We start from the raw sequence: 19,832 nt of genomic DNA, 5'->3' as shown, positions 1-19,832 counted from the left end.
AAAAATTTGCTGCAAATACTCAGCAGGTCAGACAGCATCTGTGGAGAGAGGAGCAGAATGAATAGTCATGGAAAGACAATAACACCTCCATCTTCTAGCACAAGCTGCCATATGGTAAGTTTGAAGATTCAAGGCGGAATCTTTCCAAAATTTGGCAACGCGTTGGTTCCGGTAAGAAAACCGGTGTGGACGCTGCCAGCATCGTCGGTGGGAAATCTCACGGAATATTGAGCCTCTTTGACTCATTTTTGTTTCACTACGTGAATCACGCCGCACTCATGGCGGCCTCCCGCTGATTTGCTCACCCGGGGGCAACTACGTTTTTGCAATCAGCGGGGAAGTCCATATAAACACCTCTCCAGAACTTGTCCATTTGAGGGGACGGCTGCCAGGCTGCCAGCACACCGTGTTTCACAGAGGGAGCCCTGACCAGATTCCTGGATGATTTGCAGCAGAGGCAGGATGTCCTCTAACCACAGTTGCGCAGTCATCCATCCAGCAAGGTGACCGCTCTCGCCTCAGAGACAGTGGCAACCCTCACCGAGGTGCCAGCTCACTGCAGAAAAGGACAGAGCATCAGTCCCACAAAAACAATGAATGACCTTCTTGGTGTGGCCAGGATAAGTCTGCCAACCCCCCAGTCTCTCTTGCTGCACCCCGCCTCACACACCGCTCACACCTCCAAGGTGATCTCTTACCCAGCCACCTCGCAGGTTGCCAATACCTGACATGAGGCCCTCTTCCCCTCCCCCCTCCATACTCATAGTCTCACCCAGTATCTACTCTACTCCTCACATCCTCGCTCCCACTCAAGTACCACGCATGCTACATCTCATCACCATCTGAACTGGCAGGACTCCAGCAGACACGCTCCCCATCTGTCTCATTGGAGGGCAAATACATTTAGAGTACCCAATTCTTTTTTTTCCATGTAAGGGGCAGTTTAGCGTGGTCAATCCACCTAACCTGCACATCCTTGGGTTGTGGGGTGAAACCCATGTAGACACGGGGAGAATGTGCAAACTCTACACAGACAGTGACCTGGGGCTTGAATCGAACCACAGCGCCATCATGTCTCACTTCACTAGAGAACAAGCTTGTGCATAAAAAAGCTGAGTGGGTATAGCCACCCAGAGTCATGCACAAGATCAGATTCCTCACGTCCTTTGGGGAAAGAGCCCATGAGCTGGTCAGAGAGGGGCAAGTCCATGACTGTGCAAATGGCACAATGGGGGCCACAGGAGACAGTCATTCTTCAAACCTCACCGGAGAGATTCACGTTTTCCGATGCTCTCCGGATTTTGTTCCCGCATCGCTGATTCCGCGCATGGCTAGTGGGGGGCTAAAAATCGCCCCCTCAGCATTTGAATGTTAGTGAATGGATGAGTGAATGGGTTAGTGAACGAATGGGTGAATGGTTAAATGGTTAAACGATTGAATGAATAAGTGGGTGACTGGCTAAGTGGGTTGTTTGAGCTTGGTAGGTAGGTGAATGGGCGAGTGGGTGAGTGGGTGCGGTGGATGAACGGGTCAGATTGGTGAGTGGGTAGGTAGGTAGGCTGGGCACATGAGTGAATGAGTGAGATAAGTTGGTAGGAGAGGTGATGGGTGGGTGAATGGTTGGTCAGGTCGGGTGATAGTTTGTGTCAGCGTTAGTCGGGTCCGTGCGGTAGTTGGGTGGGGGAAGTATAGTTAGGTTTGGTCGATGCTAGTCATGTGGTTGGGTTGAGTGGTAGCAGGGTTGTGTAGAGGGTGTAGCTAGGTCAGGATGTTGGGGTAGTCGGGTCAGGTCAGTGAGTAGTCAGGCAAGCGGGACGGGGAGGGGTGCTTACTGTCAGGAGATGGCTAACTGGGTCACCTGTAGAGTTAATAAGGTCTAATATAATATAATATAATCTGTCTAATATTTCCTGGGTAACTATCCATATACCTATCACAGAATTGTCTGAAATTTCACATTAACCCAGAGTCAGAGATGTTTGTGGAGGGTCCCAGGCAGCAGAGGAATATCCCATTGGACGTTTAAACTTCCTGGACAATTCCCATGTAGGTCAGTACATCAGAAGTGCTAGGGGGTCTCAACATGCATCGTCAGTCATACGTCCGCAATCTGAGGGCCGGGTTCTTCCATTCCACCCGTCGCAAGATCGCCAAGGACAGGACATAGACCATGAGGTCCATTGACCTCAGGCATGAATTTTCCGGTGGCTGGTCGGACTCGGCCGGAGAATCCCGCCCTGACAATCTGGGAAACAAAAGATTTGCGGCGCGATTCTCCGCTCCCCATGCCACGTGGGAGAATCGCGGGAGGGCCCCCCGACTAATTTCACGACCCCCTGGTGGCCCCACGATTCTCCCACCCCCCGAATCGGAAGAATCGCCGCTCACCGTTTTTCACGGCGACCGGCGATTCTCCGACCCGGATGGGTCGAGCAGCCTGCCGTTCGCGACCGTTTCACGACGGCGGCAACCACACCTGGTCGCTGCCATCGTGTAAACTCTGTGAGATGTCCGTTTGGGGCTTGTAGGGGGCCTGGTGGGGAATGAGCACCACGACTGTGCTCGGGAAGGGACAGGCCCGCGATCGGTGCCCACCGATCGTCGGGCCGGCGTCTCAATCGGACGCACTCTTTCCCTTCCGCCGCCCCGCAAGATCAAGCCACCACGTCTTGCGGGGCGGCTGAGGGGAAAGACGGCCACTGCGCATGCGCGGGTTCGAGCTGTCAGCCGTCATGACGTCAGCCGCGCATGCGCGGGTTGGAGCTGGCCAACCTGTGCATGCGCGGCTGATGTCACATAGGCGCCGCCGTCGCGTCACTCTCGGCCCACCGCCCGGTGGCTGAGTGTTACGGAGCGCCGCTCCTAGCCCCGTCGGGAGGGGAGAATAAGGGGCGAGGAGCGGCCTCCGAGGCCATCGTGAAACTCGGCCGAGTTCACAACGGCCCTCCCGATTTTTCCCGGGAGCGGAGAATCGCGCCCTTGGTCCATTTCAGGTTGAGATGACCTTTCACCAGAGCAGACAAACAATCACCACCTTGACAATTTAAAGCTTCAGAATCCGAAAGCTCTGAGCGACTCACTTGTCATGGTTGGTTACATTTCTCACACTCTTCTCTTGTATCATCATGTTCACAGTGACTTAGCACCGGGTTGGTGCAATCAGAACTCAATGTATTGTTGTGAAACATTCCGCCATTCAGATACCATGACAGGTTTGAGCAGTAAGATGGCAGTGCGACCCCAAGCCTGAAATTTCTGCTCTCGAGTTTTCACTCGCCAGGTTAGGTTACACAGTAATCGATCAATCAGTGGCATCAAATGTAGAAAAGAAACAGCCCCAGTGGTCGCCAAACGTTGATTAAGACGCTGTTGACGAGCGCCTTCAAATCGCCACAAAGAAAGATGGAGCAGACCTTGTGTGCAAGTCATTCAAGCCTGTTTGCTTTTCAAAAGTGGCGAATGTGCTGCTAAAGAAAAATGGAAAGGCTTAAACGAAAAATATTTTAAAATCATGATACAAGGGGGAGGAGAATATCCCTCAACCAATTAGCAAAACAAATCTAGTCAAGCATAGCTGTTTGTGGGACATTGCTGTGTGCACCTTAACTGCCATGTCTCCTGCATTATGCCAGTGATGGCATTTCAGAAGGACACAATTGACTGTAAAGTTTTCTTGGACGTTTAGAGGTTACAAAAGGCGCTATATAAATGCACCTTCAATAAACAAAGGATGAAAATTTGGGGAAGTAGGTTGTTTCATCAACAGTAAGAGGTAAAGTCAGAGAAACAGGATTAAGACCACAACAGACAAGTGCTTCAACTTTTGGGCCAAAATACGATTCACAGTATGTAATAAATAAGTGGCCCCTGAATGCCCTGTGACACAAACCAAGATTTTGCAAAGTGGAAAAGTACTCAATCTCAAAAACTGTTACCCAAGGCATACAACTTGGTCAAGGGGATGAATAAGCTCATTGTGTGTTGTTACAAAGGACTTTTTTTGGCAACGGTTCAGTCGCTCAATTGATGTCAGGTGAGGTACTCACTTTATAACCTTGAATGAGTTATAAATTCCTGTGAACTAAAGTCCCTGTCCATTGTCTGAGACAGGACTAACCTGTTCATCGCCTTAACTAAACCGCTTCTCCAACACAAAGACCGACTAGTTCCATCTCTACCAGTGCCTGCACCTGTCCCACTTTCATCCATCCAATGTCAAACAAAATATTACTCTCAAGGTTTTTTTGTTGGCTTACCATTCTGTACCTCCATAAAACTAAACTTAACCAAAACACTGCTACCCATGTCCAATCGTGCAAGTTCCTCTCCCCCTCACTGCCCACTCCCACCCCCTCCCAAGCCTGCGAGTTCCCCCTCAGTGGCCTCGGTGCTCTCCTCCTCCACCACACGTAATGAGACACCCTCCCTCCACCCCACCACCATGTAGCTCTCACCCATGTTTGTTTGTTCTCACCCAGGAATACACAGGGAAATGGGATAAAAAGCCACCTGTGGACCTGGTCAGGGTGCACTGGCGCTGGGATGCCATGTCAGTGTGTGACACAGGAACGGGAAGAGACAGCAATCACCCCTGCAGCTTGTAGGTGAGGGTCTCTCTCTTCCTGCCGCTGGAAGAAAGCTTAACAGAGGCCACCATCAAAAGGAAATAGGACAGCTTTTCAGCCACAATGCAGAATCTAGGGTCTCCAAACTACCAGAGCAGGTCAAAGGCTAGGAATCCTACAGCAATGAACTCACCTTCTGATCAATCTCAACCCGCCCCCTCCCCAAAGCTTGTCTACCATATACAAGGCACAAGTCAGGAGTGTGATGGAATATTCCCCACACCTGGATGAGTGCAGCTCCAACAACACTCAAGAAGCTTGACATGATCCAGGACAAAGCAGCCCCTTTGATTGCTCCCCCTGCCACAAACATTCAAACCCTCCACCACTGACGGACAGTGGCAGCCATGTGTACCATCTACAAGATGCACCGCAGGAACAAAGTTCCTCAGACAGCACCTTCCAGACCCAGAATCACTACCATAGAAGGACAAGAGCAGCAGATACCTCAATACTCCACCACATGGAGGTTTCCCCATCAAATCAAGCACCACCCTGACTTGGAAATATATTGCCATATACTGTCGCTGGGTCAAAAATCCTGGGATTCACTCCCTAACAGCATTATGGATGCACCTACATCTCAGCATCTGCAGCGGTTGAAGAATACAACCCACCACCGCTTTCTGAAGGGCAATAAATGCTGGCCCAACCAGCGGCACACACATCTCAGAATAAATTTTTTAATACCTAACTGTTAAACTGCCAAAGCCAGCTGCATTGGAATCACCCAACTCACCGGCCACAACATATCACCATCTATACTCACAGGCAAGCCAAAGACTGATTTGTATATTTATAAAACTTTTGACTCCTGACTTCGCACGGGATCAGTGTGTCAACGCATCATAGATCATAAACTTTACAGTGCTGAAGGAGACCATTCGGCCCATCGAGTCTGCACCGGCCCTTGGAAAGAGCACCCCACCCAAGCCTGCACCTCCACCCTATCCCCGTGGCCCAGGAACCCCACTTCACCTTTCTTGGACACTAAGGGCAATTTAGCATGGCCAATCCACCTAACCCGCACATCTTTAGACTGTAAGAGGAAACCGGAGCACCTGGAGGAAACCCACGCAGACACGGGGAGAACGTGCAAACTCCTCACAGACAGCAACCCAAACTGGGAATTGAATCTGGGACCCTGGAGCTGTGAAGCAGTTGTGCTAACCACTATGCTACCATGCTGCCCACTGATAGCACAAGTGGCTAGCACTGTGGCTTCACAGCGCCAGGATCCTAGGTTCAATTCCCCGCTGGGTCACTGTCTGTGCAGAGTCTGCATGTTCTCCCCGTGTCTGTGTGGGTTTCCACCAGGTGCTCCGGTTTCCTCCCACAGTCCAAAGACTTCCAGAATAGGTGGATTGGCCATGATAAATTGCCCATTCTGTCCAAAAAGGTTAGGAGAGGTTATTGGGTTACTGGGATAGGGTGGAAGTGAGGGCTTAAGTGGGTCGGTACAGACTCGATGGGCCGAATGGCCTCCTTCTTAACTGTATGTTCTATATTCTATGTATGTTTAGCATTTAAAAAAATTAATTTGTCAGGTTTTAGCAACTAATAAACCTATGATTTCTTTGACTCAAGAAATCCTGGTTACGTGGGCTCCTTTAAAAAGTAAATACATTTGAGCTGCTGAGAAAAGGTACCCACACGGGGAAGGGATTCCTTTTAAATTAACCTTATTGCGACCAGCCAAGGGTTGGGGAAGTGGGGAGTGGCGGTAGTTGAAGGGAGGGCTGAGGGAGCGGGGCATGTACCAGGGAGCGGAATGAGAGAAATAGAGAGTTGAGTGTTGGGAGCATTGAAGATGTTACAGGGCGAGGGAGGGTGCAGGCACCTAGAGAGTTAATCACAAGAATGAGCGTTTTGAACTTGCGATATTGACGAACAAGTAGGTCAGCGAGCACAGGGACGATGCAATAGTTGGATCTCTGATGTCCTTACTGGCAGTCACTGAGATCAATCAGGACAAGCCAGGGATAGAATTTATGGAGAGATAAACGTTAATCATTTAAGAAAGAGTTAGAAAATGTAGCAGTTTAGAAATCAGTTCCTGACCACATATTTTGCACAATCCATCTGTATTTACCAATATTAAATTGATAACTTATTTGGAAACAATCAACCTTAAATTGTGAAAACAAAATCATTCTCATTTCCCAAAATTAAGGCTTTGTTTGAATCACAAAGTTTGGTTTGTTCTGATGAGTTCTTGTGAAATGCTCAGTCAACAGAGGTGGGTGTTGTCATCTGTTCTGTTCCTGCCAATTCAGAGCTCTTTAAAAGGGGAGGCAGAGCATAGAGACCTACACAGAGCAACTGGTGCAGACTGTTCCTCACTTTCACCCGTCTTTGAACATGTGGGGCAGGATGACTCTGCTATTCACAGTTTTGGTCTTTGCAATCATCTGTGAGTCATTTTTGTTATTTTTAAAATTAGTTTACTTTTATTGAGTGCTCATAGTTTAGGACCTGCTCACAGTTTGGTATTTGCTCACAGTTTGGTATCTGCTCACAGTTTTGGATTTGCTCACAGTTTGGAACCTGCTCACAGTTTGGTATCTGCTCACAGTTTGGGATCTGTTCACAGTTTGGGATCTGCTCACAGTTTGGTATCTGCTCACAGTTTGGTATCTGCACACAGTTTAGTATCTGCTCACAGTTTGGTATCTGCTCACAGTTTGGTATCTGCTCACAGTTTGGTATTTGCTCACAGTTTGGGATCTGCTCACAGTTTGGTACCTGCTCACATCTGCTCGCTCTGTATGGAGATCTCATGCAGATTTTTACCAAAGAGGGAAATGTCCATTCCTGGGGAAGGTGTTTTAATTTTGAATTATCTAGTGCCCAAAGACAGAAAAACCAACAGCATGTGACTCCTTATTTGCAAATATAGAAGTTGATAATTAACAGAAAGCATCTTTCATTTTTCCAATTATACCCTGGCTGGAATTTTACAGGAGGTCTGTGCCCTCGGCTGAAAATTGCAGCCGAGCCCACCTCTGATTGGTCAGGCTAGCTGGCTGCGATTTAACAGCTGCTAATTGGCTCAGAGAGATATTTTTACCCTCAGCTGGTAGAAGGGTCCCCCCCCCCCCCCAGGAGTTGTCAGCCAATCAGATGACTGGCAGCACCTAATTCACACCAGCGCCACCGGGAGCGGTGGACAGTACTGGGACTGCAGTCAGTCCCGGAGAGGATCTTCAATGGAGCCGAGTGATGTAAGTTGGGGTCTTCCACTGGGGCCATCCTGGAATGCCCTGTCATGGAAGGGGGGGGGGGGGGGGGAGGGTGGAACCAGGTTCAGGAGAGTGAAGGACGGCGGATGGGGGTGTTGTGGACAAACCAGGGAGGGGCTCCGTTGGCACAGGATGCCTGAACAGGAGGAACCCTCCCCACAGCCAGTAAAAAAAAAGGTTACCAGGTTTCACTGGAAGGTCTTTCCACATGGCCAGGATACTTCCTGCCACAGGTAAAATATTAGTGGAGGTGGGCAAGCAATGGGTACGGCGCAGGTGATGGTGCATGGTACTAGATTTCATGTACCCTCCTGGTTGCCATCCCACTCCAGGGAATAGGCATTGTAAAATTCCACCCTACATCCATGTACCCTGCACAGATACATTTTGTGCACCTGTGTAGCCTAGTGCAGGTATTGTGTGTGTATCTGTATACCCCAGTGCAGGCATTGTGTGTACATCTGTGTACCCCAGTGCGGGCATTGTGTGTACATCTGTGTACCCCAGTGCGGGCATTGTGTGTACATCTGTGTACCCCAGTGTGGGCATTGTGTGTATATCTGTGTACCCCAGTGCGGGCATTGTGTGTATATCTGTGTACCCCAGTGCGGGCATTGTGTGTACATCTGTGTACCCCAGTGCGGGCATTGTGTGTACATCTGTGTACCCCAGTGCGGGCATTGTGTGTACATCTGTGTACCCCAGTGCGGGCATTGTGTGTACATCTGTGTACCCCAGTGTGGGCATTGTGTGTATATCTGTGTACCCCAGTGCGGGCATTGTGTGTATATCTGTGAATCCCATTGCAGGCATGTATATGTTATGCCTGTGTAACTCAGGTGGATACTGTGAAACTATTTCCTCTGATGAGGGAATTGAGAATTAGGGGGAGACAATCTAAAAATATCGGTGGGTGTTTGGTGACCAGAGCAGCAGCTTTTCTGCACACGGAGAGTGTACACACCCTTCCATTACCCTGGGCACCTGCTTCTCTGGTCAAAGATTCTTAATATGGGAGAGGATAGGTTAAAAATCCGACTGAAAAACAATGTGCAATAAAGTGATGAAACAGAAGTCAACATGTTCCTATTCCACAGGTGAGGTCACTGCATCTGCTGATGATAAACTGCGTTGGTGCACCACCAGTGAGAAAGAACAGAATAAATGCAGCAACTGGACATCAGTCAGCTGTGTCCAGGCTGACTCCATGGAAGGCTGCCTCCAGAAAGTTTCGGTAAATATCACCAGCACATTTAATAGCATGTCACTTTGTAAAATAGGGGCTATATTGGCTCACCCCCCCCCCCCCCCCAACCCATCCCCCATCCCCAAATCCGTGCGGGCTTCAAAAGTATCACATGAGTCTGAGGCACTTGCACAGGAAGGTGAAAGGTGAAAGGACCTCCTCTGGTCCCGCATAGCCTTAGATGTGGAGGGGCATTGGCCAAGGCCAGGAGTCAGATTCTTGCCTCCACCTTGGGCTGGAAATGCCATGGTTTACTAATGGAGCAACAAATGAAGAAATGAATTGATTCATCAGCATTAATTATAAAAGGTTGGCCATGGGGACTGAGGGAAAGAAGTGTGAGAATAAGTGAGAATGAAGAGGGTATAGAATGCGAGTGGGGTTATTTAGAATGTGGGAGGTATATTTGGAATGTTCAAGGGTATATTTAGATTTTAACGGGTATCTTTAGAATATTTGGAATATATGGGGATATATTTGGAAAGTGGCGGGTGTATTTCAGATGTGGGAGTATATTTAGACTGTAACGGGTTTATTTGGCTGTGAGAAGATGGTGCTATGTCTTTTCGTCCGACGTCATTTCGTCCAACGACACTTCGTCCACGTCTTTTCGTCCAACGTCTTTTTGTCCGCCCGTCTTTTGGTCCAACGTCATTTTGTCCGGTGATTTTTTTCGTCAAAGATTTTTTGTGACTTTTTACGTGTTTGTGCTGGATGATTTTTTTTGTCAAAGACTTTTTGTAACTTGACTTTTAGTAACTTGCTTAGTAGCACCACTCCACTTTAACTTTTGTACATGGAAATCTTCTCTAATGCACATAATATACAATAAAGGATCTTTATTACCGGCCTCTTTCCTTTAACGAGCCTCGTTAAAGGATAGTTATTATCGTTCTCTCCCCTTTAACGAGCCTCGTTAAAGGATAGATATTATCTGTCTCTTTCCTAATCCCGAATTCGCCCATCCCGAAATGGCAAAGTTCATTGTGTCAACGAAGAGTAATCGGAAGGTGGCTGATGGAAATAACTATATCTACGATTTTCATTCGAGCAGTGCAAACCTAGGAAAAGAATACTGGAGATGTGAGAAAAGAAGGCTATGTTCAGTGCGGATTCACACGGTCACGGAAAACAATGAGCCTAAAATTATTTATTTCTCTAATGAGCACCTTCATCCAGCTGATGTCGATTCGTTAAATGCTAGAAAAGCAGTTGCAGAAATAAAGCATGAAGCAGTGGAAAACATAGCAGCAAGTTCGCGTAGCATACTAGCGGCCAAGTTTACGCAGCTATCAGAAAATACCTGCTCTCAACTCCCAAGGCTGCCCGTCGTCTCAAGGACTATTCAAAGGTGCCGACAAAAAAATTCTGGATTTCCCGCTAATCCAGCGGCTAGACACGGTTTTGAAATACCTGTCAAATATTGCAAGCTTGACAATGGCGAGCAGTTTCTGAGGTTCGATTCGGGCGTCGAGGATCAACAGCGCTTACTAGTATTCGCATCAGAAAGTGCTCTTCAGGATTTAGCATCATATCGTCATTGGGCATGTGATGGAACATTCAAGATTGTGCCACAACAGTGGTTTCAACTGTTCTGCATTCATGTACAAGTTAAAGGTAGCAGTCTACCACGGGTCTTTGCATTACTGCCGAATAAAAGGAAGCAGACATACGAATTATTCTTTGACCAATTGAAAATTATGCAACCTGATGCAGATCCGATTGATATCATGGCAGATTTCGAAGCTGCAGTTCACAAGGCAATTAATTCATCATTCCTTAATGCATCTGTCGTGGCATGTTTGTTTCATTTGAGCCAATCTGTGTTTCGAAAAATTACCGATTTCGGCCTCAAAGAAAAATACAACACAGACTCTGAATTCTGTCTTAAAATTCGATGTTTTTCACCATTAGCTTTCCTCCCCGTTGAAGATGTCGAAGAGGCTTATGAAGATTTGATAGACGATGAAGAAATACCTGCTGAATTCATCGTTTACTTCGACTTGACTTACATAGGCATTGTGAGAGGACGTGGTGCCAGACGAAGGAGAGAAACACCTACGTTCCCGACAGCTGTATGGAATGTTAATCAGCGTGTTCTACAAGATCTACCGAGAACAAATAATGCCGCTGAGGGGTTTCATTCTGCGATAAAGCGTTCGGCGGGTGGAGCTCATTTGAATATCTGGAGGTTAATCAAAACTCTGAAGGAAGAGGATGGGTTAATAATAGACAAAAAGGCTCAAATTCTTCGGGGGGATCAGGCGACTTCATGTACGCGATATAAGAAAATAACTGAACACCTCAAAAGATTGGTCGTTGAATATGATCCTACAGCGAAAATTGATTTCTTGAGGAATGTTGCTCACAATTTACATCAATTTTAAGTAATTTCGGGAATTCATCAGTAGTAAACTTTTAGATCTTTTTAACTGCATTTTTAGATTTTTTAACTTTTTAACTGCATTTTTAAGCTTGCATTTTACTTGCATTTCATCAATTACTTGCATTTTAGCAATTAAATTCACTTGCTGTATTGTGCCTGCTTTCTATCAATTAAATGCTTTCATACGGAGTTGATTTGCAATTGGTTAATTGGACGAAGTGACGTTGGACCAAAAGACGGGCGGACAAAAAGACGTTGGACCAAAAGACGTGGACGAAGTGTCGTTGGACGAAATGACGTCGGACGAAAAGACGTGACACGGAGAAGATATAGTTAGTTGGGTAAACTTAACCATAGGGAGATCTATTGTCACACAGACCCTGAAACACAGTGAGCCACAACTGAAATTTGGAGCATTACAGCTGTATCAAGAGTGAAGTAAACTAAGGTCAAAAATGCAAATTAATGGAAAGGTAGGGTAATCTTTCCTGGGATTGGATATTGCTTTCCATGTTTTATTCTTACTAACACAAATCAACATTTTCTCTGACCTGTTCCAATTTTTAGAAATACCGATTGATTTCCATTTCCCCAGGCAGAGCCTTAGCCATGGCTAGCCGATAACTAGGTGAGGGCTCAGATATAAAATTCAATCCGAATTAAAGGCACAAAATCTGTTCTTAACTTTATATCTCGGTTATAGATTCCCATGCCCGCATTTTTAATGGGAGTTGCCACTCTCAACCTGCCATGCTGTAATTACACCCTCCTACCAATGGTGGAGTAGCAGTGCCATCACTGGAGGGAATGTGTAATTGCACCCAGCCAGAAGGATGTATGGAAGTTAAAGCAGGGACCCATGCCACTCAACCCGATCAGTTCATATCAGAGTTTACATTCAGTGCAAGAAAATAATTTAAATTTATCCCCACAGCGTTCCTCGATTACTTTATATCCTTTTCCATCATCTTACCCAGTTCACCTGGTTTCTGTGTCAACCACTAGTCCTGATAATGAATTCTCCAGCCTCTCAACTCACTGTGTGAGTAGGTTTCTCCTTCCCTCCGGCCTGAATCTCTGACATTTAATCTTATATCTATTGTATTTATATTTCCTGACACAGAATTGTCTTGTTCAACTCTCTCTAACTCTGCAATATTATTTCTATAATTTAAGCTCCTTGCTGCACAAGCTTTGATAATGGTTTTATTCTATATTTCCAGATATTAAAACCAATCTTAAAATAAGTTCTACAAAGATTATATCTACCTAAAGTATGGATATAGAAATCAATGAAGGAAAGAGTTGCAAAAAGTGCATGAATATTGCAGTTTTTTAACATTTTATTTAGTTACAAATTTTGCTCAAGAATTTCATCAATTTTCTACCATCCCCATGTCCTTATCGAGAAAACAAGCATAATCTATAATACAAACATATCCACAAGCCAAGAGAACGGACATCATCCTTTACAGTGTCCGCAAGCACCAATCGTGAGGTCACTTTTTTTTTATTCATTAATTTATTTTTATTTTATTTTATAAATTTAGAGTACCCAATTCATTTTTTCCAATTAACGAGCAATTTCGCGTGACCAATCCACCTACCCTGCACATCTTTGGGTTGTGGGGCAAAACCCATGCGAACACTGGGACAACGTACAAACTCCACACGAACAGTGACCCAGAGCCGAGATCGAACCTGGGACCTCGGTGCCGTGAGACAACAGTGCTAACCACTGCATCACTGTGTTGCCCGCTATTTATTTTTTATTCGTTCTTTGGAATGTGGGTGTCGCTGGGCTGGACCAGCATTTGTTGCCCATCCCTAATTGCATTTGAACTGAGTGGTTTGCTAGGCCACTTCAGAGCAGGGCAGTTAAGAGTTAACCGCATCTCTGTGTGGGTCTGGAATGACATGTAGGCCAGAGCGGGTAAGGATGGCAGATTTCCTTCCCTGATGGACATTAGTGAACCAGATGGGTTTATATGACAATCAGCAATGGTTTCATGGGCATCATTAGACTTTTTAATTTCAGATTGAATTCGAATTTCACCATCTGCTGCGGTGAGAGTCAAACCCAGGACCCCAGAGCATTACCCTGGTCTCTGGATTACTAATCTAGTGACAATACCACTATGCCACCACCTCCCCAGATGTACTGCTTTCCCCTTTGAGGGGGAGAACCGGCTGATGGTGATTTAACCTGAGAATCACCACATCTCTGAGAGGGGCAAGGTTGGGTCTTCATGAATAAACCTCAGCCGGTACAGGAATTGAACCCATGCTGTTGGCCTCAGTCTGCAACACGGAACAGCCGTCCAGCCAACTGACCTACACACCGACCCCACCAGGAACCAATACATAGAGTGGGATTCTCTATTTCTGAGTCAAAGTGTTGATGCCAACGCCATGCCCATCCACCCTAGGAGCTGGTTTAGCACACTGGGCTAAATCGTTGGCTTTTAAAGCAGACCAAGGCAGGCCAGCAGCACGATTCAATTCCCGTACCAGCCTCCCCGAACAGGCGCCGGAATGTGGCGACTAGGGGCTTTTCACAGTAACTTCATTGAAGCCTACTTGTGGCAATAAGCGATTTTCATTTTTTCATTTTTTTCACCCCATAGCCCCGTGTCGCGTCTTTTCGTCCGACGTCATTTCGTCCAACGACACTTCGTCCACGTCTTTTGGTCCAACGTCTTTTTGTCCGCCCGTCTTTTGGTCCAACGTCTTTTTGTCCGCCCGTCTTTTGGTCCAACGTCACTTCGTCCAATTAACCAATTACAAATCAACTCCGTATAAAAGCATTTAATTGATAGAAAGCAGGCACAATACAGCAAGTGAATTTAATTGCTAAAATGCAAGTAATTGATGAAATGCAAGTAAAATGCAAGCTGAAAAATGCAGTTAAAAAGTTAAAAAATCTAAAAATGCATTTAAAAAGATCTAAAAGTTTACTAAGGATGAATTCCCGAAATTACTTAAAATTGATGTAAATTGTGAGCAACATTCCTCAAGAAATCAATTTTCGCTGTAGGAACATATTCAACGACCAATCTTTTGAGGCGTTCAGTTATTTTCTTGAATCGCGGACATGACGTCGACTGATCTCCCCGAAGAATTTGAGCCTTTTTGCCTATTATTAGCCCTTCCCTGAACTTTGCCATTTCTGGATGGGCGAATTCGGGATTAGGAAAGAGACCGATAATATCTATCCTTTAACGAGGCTCGTTAAAGGGGAGAGAACGATAATAACTATCCTTTAACGAGGCTCGTTAAAGGAAAGAGGCTGGTAACAAAGATCCTTTATTGTATATTATGTGCATTTGAGAAGATTTCTATTTACAAAAGTTAAAGTGGAGTGGAGTGCTACTAAGCAAGTTTGGTCATGCTAAATTACTATGCGACTAAAAAAGTCTTTGACAAAAAAAATCATCCGACAAAAACACGTAAAAAGTCACAAAAATTCTTTGACAAAAAAAATCATTCGACAAAAACACTCAAAAAGTCACAAAAATTCTTTGACCAAGAAAATCATCCGACAAAAACACGTAAAAAGTCACAAAAATTCTTTGACGAAAAAAATCACCGGACAAAATGACGTTGGACCAAAAGACGAGCGGACAAAATGACGTTGGACCAAAAGACGAGCGGACAAAAGACGTTGGACCAAAAGACGTGGACGAAGTGTCGTTGGACGAAATGACGTCGGACGAAAAGACATAGCACCCATAGCCCACCTCATAGCCACCAGCGACTACTCCCTCCGGCCCTGGCAGAAGCCCCCCCAGCCAGCGGCACAACTGTCAGCAAACATGGCGATGTTGGAAACCATTCATACGCTCTCTCTCTCCCACAGCAGCCGCCACGCCAGTTTCATGATTTTTAAAAGCACAAGTGAGCCGCGCCGTTGGGAACTCAGCCGATCTGTGGCGGAGAATCGCAGAGGCCCCGGAGAATACCGGGTCGGGTCCGCTAGTGATATGCTAACGGTGTCTACTGTACGTGCATTCCGGAATGCAGTGACGCCGCTGTCGAGGTGCTGGAGCATTGCGATTTGCCGGCAAATCCGCGCCTGCCGTGATTTTGGCGTCACAACTGATTCTCTGCCCAATCGCCTTTATCGGTTTCGGCATCGGCCAACAGAGAATCCGGTCCCAGATCTCTCAAGAGTTGGACACAAACAACTCGGGTTATGAAAATTACCCTGGTTGGTGCATCTGGTAATTAGGTCCCTCTTCATATTTAGAGAAACATCTGGGGCATTTGTCTGGCTGAGTTGAAATGAGCTCTGCACTAACAGCCGGATGCAAAGAGTGAGAGAAAAAGAATGAGAGAACAAGAGACAATGATAAAGAGAGAGAACGACAAGATACACACTGACACCCAGGTGGGGATAGAGGAAGGGTGAGAGTGAAAGAAAAAGTCTGAGAAAGAGAGAAACACAGATAGAACGTACAGACTGGAGAAGGAGACACAGGGACAGGAAGGATGAGAGAGGAGAGAACAGAGACTAAGGGGAATATTCCCTCAGTTCAAATCAGTGGAAGAACGGCAGAGGGTCGCAGAGGAGAGTTTGAATCCTAAGCCCAACTGATGGTGAGCTCAGTAGCATCTAAAAACCAGGTTGAAAGAAGTAGCCAGCAACTTTAAGGAGGCCAATTCATTAATAAGAGTCTTTCGTTTTGCAGCTGGCTGAAGCTGATGCTGTTGTCCTTCATAGTTCAACAATGATTGTTGCGGAAAAATGTGGTCTGGTACCAGTCATGACTGAGTATTATGACAAAGGTAGGTATATGTACCTCTCCCCGTATCTGCTCTCAGATCCATCTTCCTCTCATGGAGGTTAATAGTCTCGATTTCCCAGAACCGTCTGCCTGATGTTGGGTCAGTTATTGACCAGACGACTGTTCCCCTTCATTCCCCTGCCTCCATCGCAATCACGCAAAGTTCTGTTGACAGTTCTGCCAAATGTAAATGAGATAGCGATACCAGACCCCATATACCCTGTCTGGTGCCAGGCAGATGTAAGTTCAAAGGGACCAGTCGTGAAATTACTGCTCAATTTATCATCCCCCCAGGCTATTGTTTGCTTGTTGCCACCTGCTCTACCATCTGCCTTTGTGCCATTGACACAAAGACTGGCCATTCTCCTCTCCCCTATTTGAGAGAAAGCACAGTGAATGGGTTCCTTGGAAGAAAAGCAGCAACCATGGATGGAAGCTCAGCTGTGTCACAGACGCATGCTCGGGGAGAAGTCCCACATTGGGTCACACAGCCAGAAGGACTTCTACTTGTGTTTGATCAATGAGCACTGACTGTAACTGAGGTGTTATTCAGAAAGGAGATGATTACAGAGCATTGTGATTGTGAATTGTACCCAGATGTGCCATAATGGCAGTAGCAACTATGGTTACTTTTGTCCTTGAGCTTTATTCTGCGGGGGTCAGGGCGGGGGGGGGGGGGGCATTTAAGGCCGAATCCCTTGCTGACCAGCTGGGCCCAAATGACTGATTAATTGCCCTCTAAAGCTAGAAATATCATCAGTGTCTCCATCTGAAAGAAATATATGGCAGTGACACCCAAGGATGGGAACAGTTGCAGTCTTGGCTTTGTTTTAGTACTTCAATTAATGCACTACCAATGGTGCATCAGGAGGTTGCGGAGGATGCGGGTGGGGGGGGGGGGAGGGGGGGGGGGTAGTGGGGGAGGGGGTTTGGTTTAGGTAACTATGCCCTGAAAAAGCTACACAAGCCACCAGTCATCATCATTTGCTCAGGAAAGAATCTGAAGTTAGAGGGCCATCTCTTCAGTCTGAGGAAGTGTTATTACTCTTTACGTTCCGGTATTTTTGTCTGCAGAGAACCCTGAAGCCTGTGGCAACCCAACAGCGCTCAAAGAGTCATGTGAGTTCCAGAAGTTATTTTTCAATTAAATATTTACAGGAATTTCAATAAAGTAGTTTAACGTGATGCAGTCACTTCAGCTGATCTCTAAGTTTGCAATGTGACTGGACTCTATCTCCTCCCTCTGTCTGGTCTCTATCTCTTCACTGTGTCTGGTCTCTATCTCCTTCCTCTGTGTCTGGTCTCTATCTCCTTCCTCTGTGTCTGGTCTCTATCTCTTCACTGTGTCTGGACTCTATCTCTTCCCTCTGTCTGGTCTCTATCTCCTCACTGTGTCTGGTCTCTATCTGCTCACTGTGTCTGGACTGTATCTCCTCACTGTGTCTGGTCTCTATCTCCTCACTGTGTCTGGACTGTATCTCCTCACTGTGTCTGGTCTCTATCTCCTCACTGTGTCTGGTCTCTATCTCCTCACTGTGTCTGGACTGTATCTCCTCACTGTGTCTGGTCTCTATCTGCTCACTGTGTCTGGACTCTATCTCCTCACTGTGTCTGGACTCTATCTCCTCACTGTGTCTGGACTGTATCCCCTCACTGTGTCTGGACTGTATCTCCTCACTGTGTCTGGACTCTATCTCCTCACTGTGTCTGGACTCTATCTCCTCACTGTGTGTGGACTGTATCCCCTCACTCTGTCTGGACTCTATATCCTCACTGTGTCTGGTCTCTATCTCCTCACTGTGTCTGGACTGTATCTCCTCACTGTGTCTGGACTCTATATCCTCACTGTGTCTGGACTCTATCTCCTCACTGTGTCTGGACTGTGTCTCCTCACTCTGTCTGGACTGTATCTGCTCACTGTGTCTGGACTGTATCTCCTCACTGTGTCTGGACTCTATCTCCTCACTGTGTCTGGACTGTATCTCCTCACTCTGTCTGGACTCTATCTCACTGTGTCTGGACTGTGTCTCCTCACTGTGTCTGGCCTCTATCTCTTCACTGTCTCTGGACTCTATCTCCTCACTGTGTCTGGACTGTATCTCCTCACTGTGTCTGGACTGTATCTCCTCACTGTGTCTGGACTGTATCTCCTCACTGTGTCTGGACTGTATCCCCTCACTGTGTCTGGACTGTGTCTCCTCACTGTGTCTGGACTGTATCTCCTCACTGTGTCTGGACTGTATCTCCTCACTGTGTCTGGACTGTATCTCCTCACTGTGTCTGGATCCCATCTCACTGTGTCTGGACTCTATCTCCTCACTGTGTCTGGACTGTATCTCCTCAGTGTGTCTGGACTGTATCCCCTCACTGTGTCTGGACTGTATCTCCTCACTGTGTCTGGACTGTATCTCCTCACTGTGTCTGGACTGTATCCCCTCACTGTGTCTGGACTGTGTCTCCTCACTGTGTCTGGTCTCTATCTCCTCACTGTGTCTGGCCTCTATCTCCTCACTGTGTCTGGACTGTATCTCCTCACTGTGTCTGGACTGTGTCTCCTCACTGTGTCTGGACTGTGTCTCCTCACTGTGTCTGGACTGTGTCTCCTCACTGTGTCTGGTCTGTATCTCCTCACTGTGTCTGGACTGTATCTCCTCACTGTGTCTGGACTCTATCTCCTCACTGTGTCTGGACTGTGTCTCCTCACTGTGTCTGGACTGTGTCTCCTCACTGTGTCTGGTCTGTATCTCCTCACTGTGTCTGGACTGTGTCTCCTCACTGTGTCTGGACTGTATCTCCTCACTGTGTCTGGACTCTATCCCCTCACTGTGTCTGGACTCTATCTCCTCACTGTGTCTGGACTGTGTCTCCTCACTGTGTCTGGACTGTGTCTCCTCACTGTGTCTGGACTCTATCTCCTCACTGTGTCTGGACTGTGTCTCCTCACTGTGTCTGGACATGTGTCTCCTAACTGTGTCTGGACTGTATCTCCTCACTGTGTCTGGACTGTATCTCCTCACTGTGTCTGGACTGTATCTCCTCAGTGTGTCTGGACTGTATCCCCTCACTGTGTCTGGACTGTATCTCCTCACTGTGTCTGGACTGTATCCCCTCACTGTGTCTGGTCTCTATCTCCTCACTGTGTCTGGCCTCTATCTCCTCACTGTGTCTGGACTGTATCTCCTCACTGTGTCTGGACTGTGTCTCCTCACTGTGTCTGGTCTCTATCTCCTCACTGTGTCTGGACTGTATCTCCTCACTGTGTCTGGACTGTGTCTCCTCACTGTGTCTGGACTGTGTCTCCTCACTGTGTCTGGACTGTGTCTCCTCACTGTGTCTGGTCTGTATCTCCTCACTGTGTCTGGACTGTATCTCCTCACTGTGTCTGGCCTCTATCTCCTCACTGTGTCTGGACTGTATCTCCTCACTGTGTCTGGACTGTGTCTCCTCACTGTGTCTGGACTGTGTCTCCTCACTGTGTCTGGACTGTGTCTCCTCACTGTGTCTGGTCTGTATCTCCTCACTGTGTCTGGACTGTATCTCCTCACT

At 46.9% G+C, this 19,832-nt stretch overlaps 1 protein-coding gene across 1 annotated transcript; it reads left to right on the top strand.

Moving 5' to 3' along the window:
- Positions 1 to 6,899: 6,899 nt before the first annotated feature.
- LOC119975469 (serotransferrin-B-like) lies at positions 6,900 to 16,526 on the top strand. The gene is made up of 3 exons (XM_038815162.1): positions 6,900 to 7,038; positions 8,965 to 9,101; positions 16,191 to 16,526. Exons 1-3 carry the CDS (start codon positions 6,987 to 6,989, stop codon positions 16,347 to 16,349), a joined length of 348 nt encoding a protein of 115 aa, XP_038671090.1. The 5' UTR covers positions 6,900 to 6,986; the 3' UTR covers positions 16,350 to 16,526.
- Positions 16,527 to 19,832: the final 3,306 nt, after the last annotated feature.

The sequence above is a fragment of the Scyliorhinus canicula genome, chromosome 13 (genome assembly GCF_902713615.1).
Source record: "Scyliorhinus canicula chromosome 13, sScyCan1.1, whole genome shotgun sequence".
Taxonomy (NCBI): Eukaryota; Metazoa; Chordata; class Chondrichthyes; order Carcharhiniformes; family Scyliorhinidae; genus Scyliorhinus; species Scyliorhinus canicula.
This window is presented reverse-complemented; position numbering and strand designations above follow the sequence as displayed.

Coding starts and splice junctions, on each gene's coding strand:
- LOC119975469 (XM_038815162.1), top strand. CDS start 6,987: ATGTGGGGCAGGATGACTCTGCTATTCACAGTTTTGGTCTTTGCAATC. Junction 7,039..8,964: donor TTTGGTCTTTGCAATCATCT/GTGAGTCATTTT, acceptor CCTATTCCACAG/GTGAGGTCACTGCATCTGCT. Junction 9,102..16,190: donor GCTGCCTCCAGAAAGTTTCG/GTAAATATCACC, acceptor TTCGTTTTGCAG/CTGGCTGAAGCTGATGCTGT.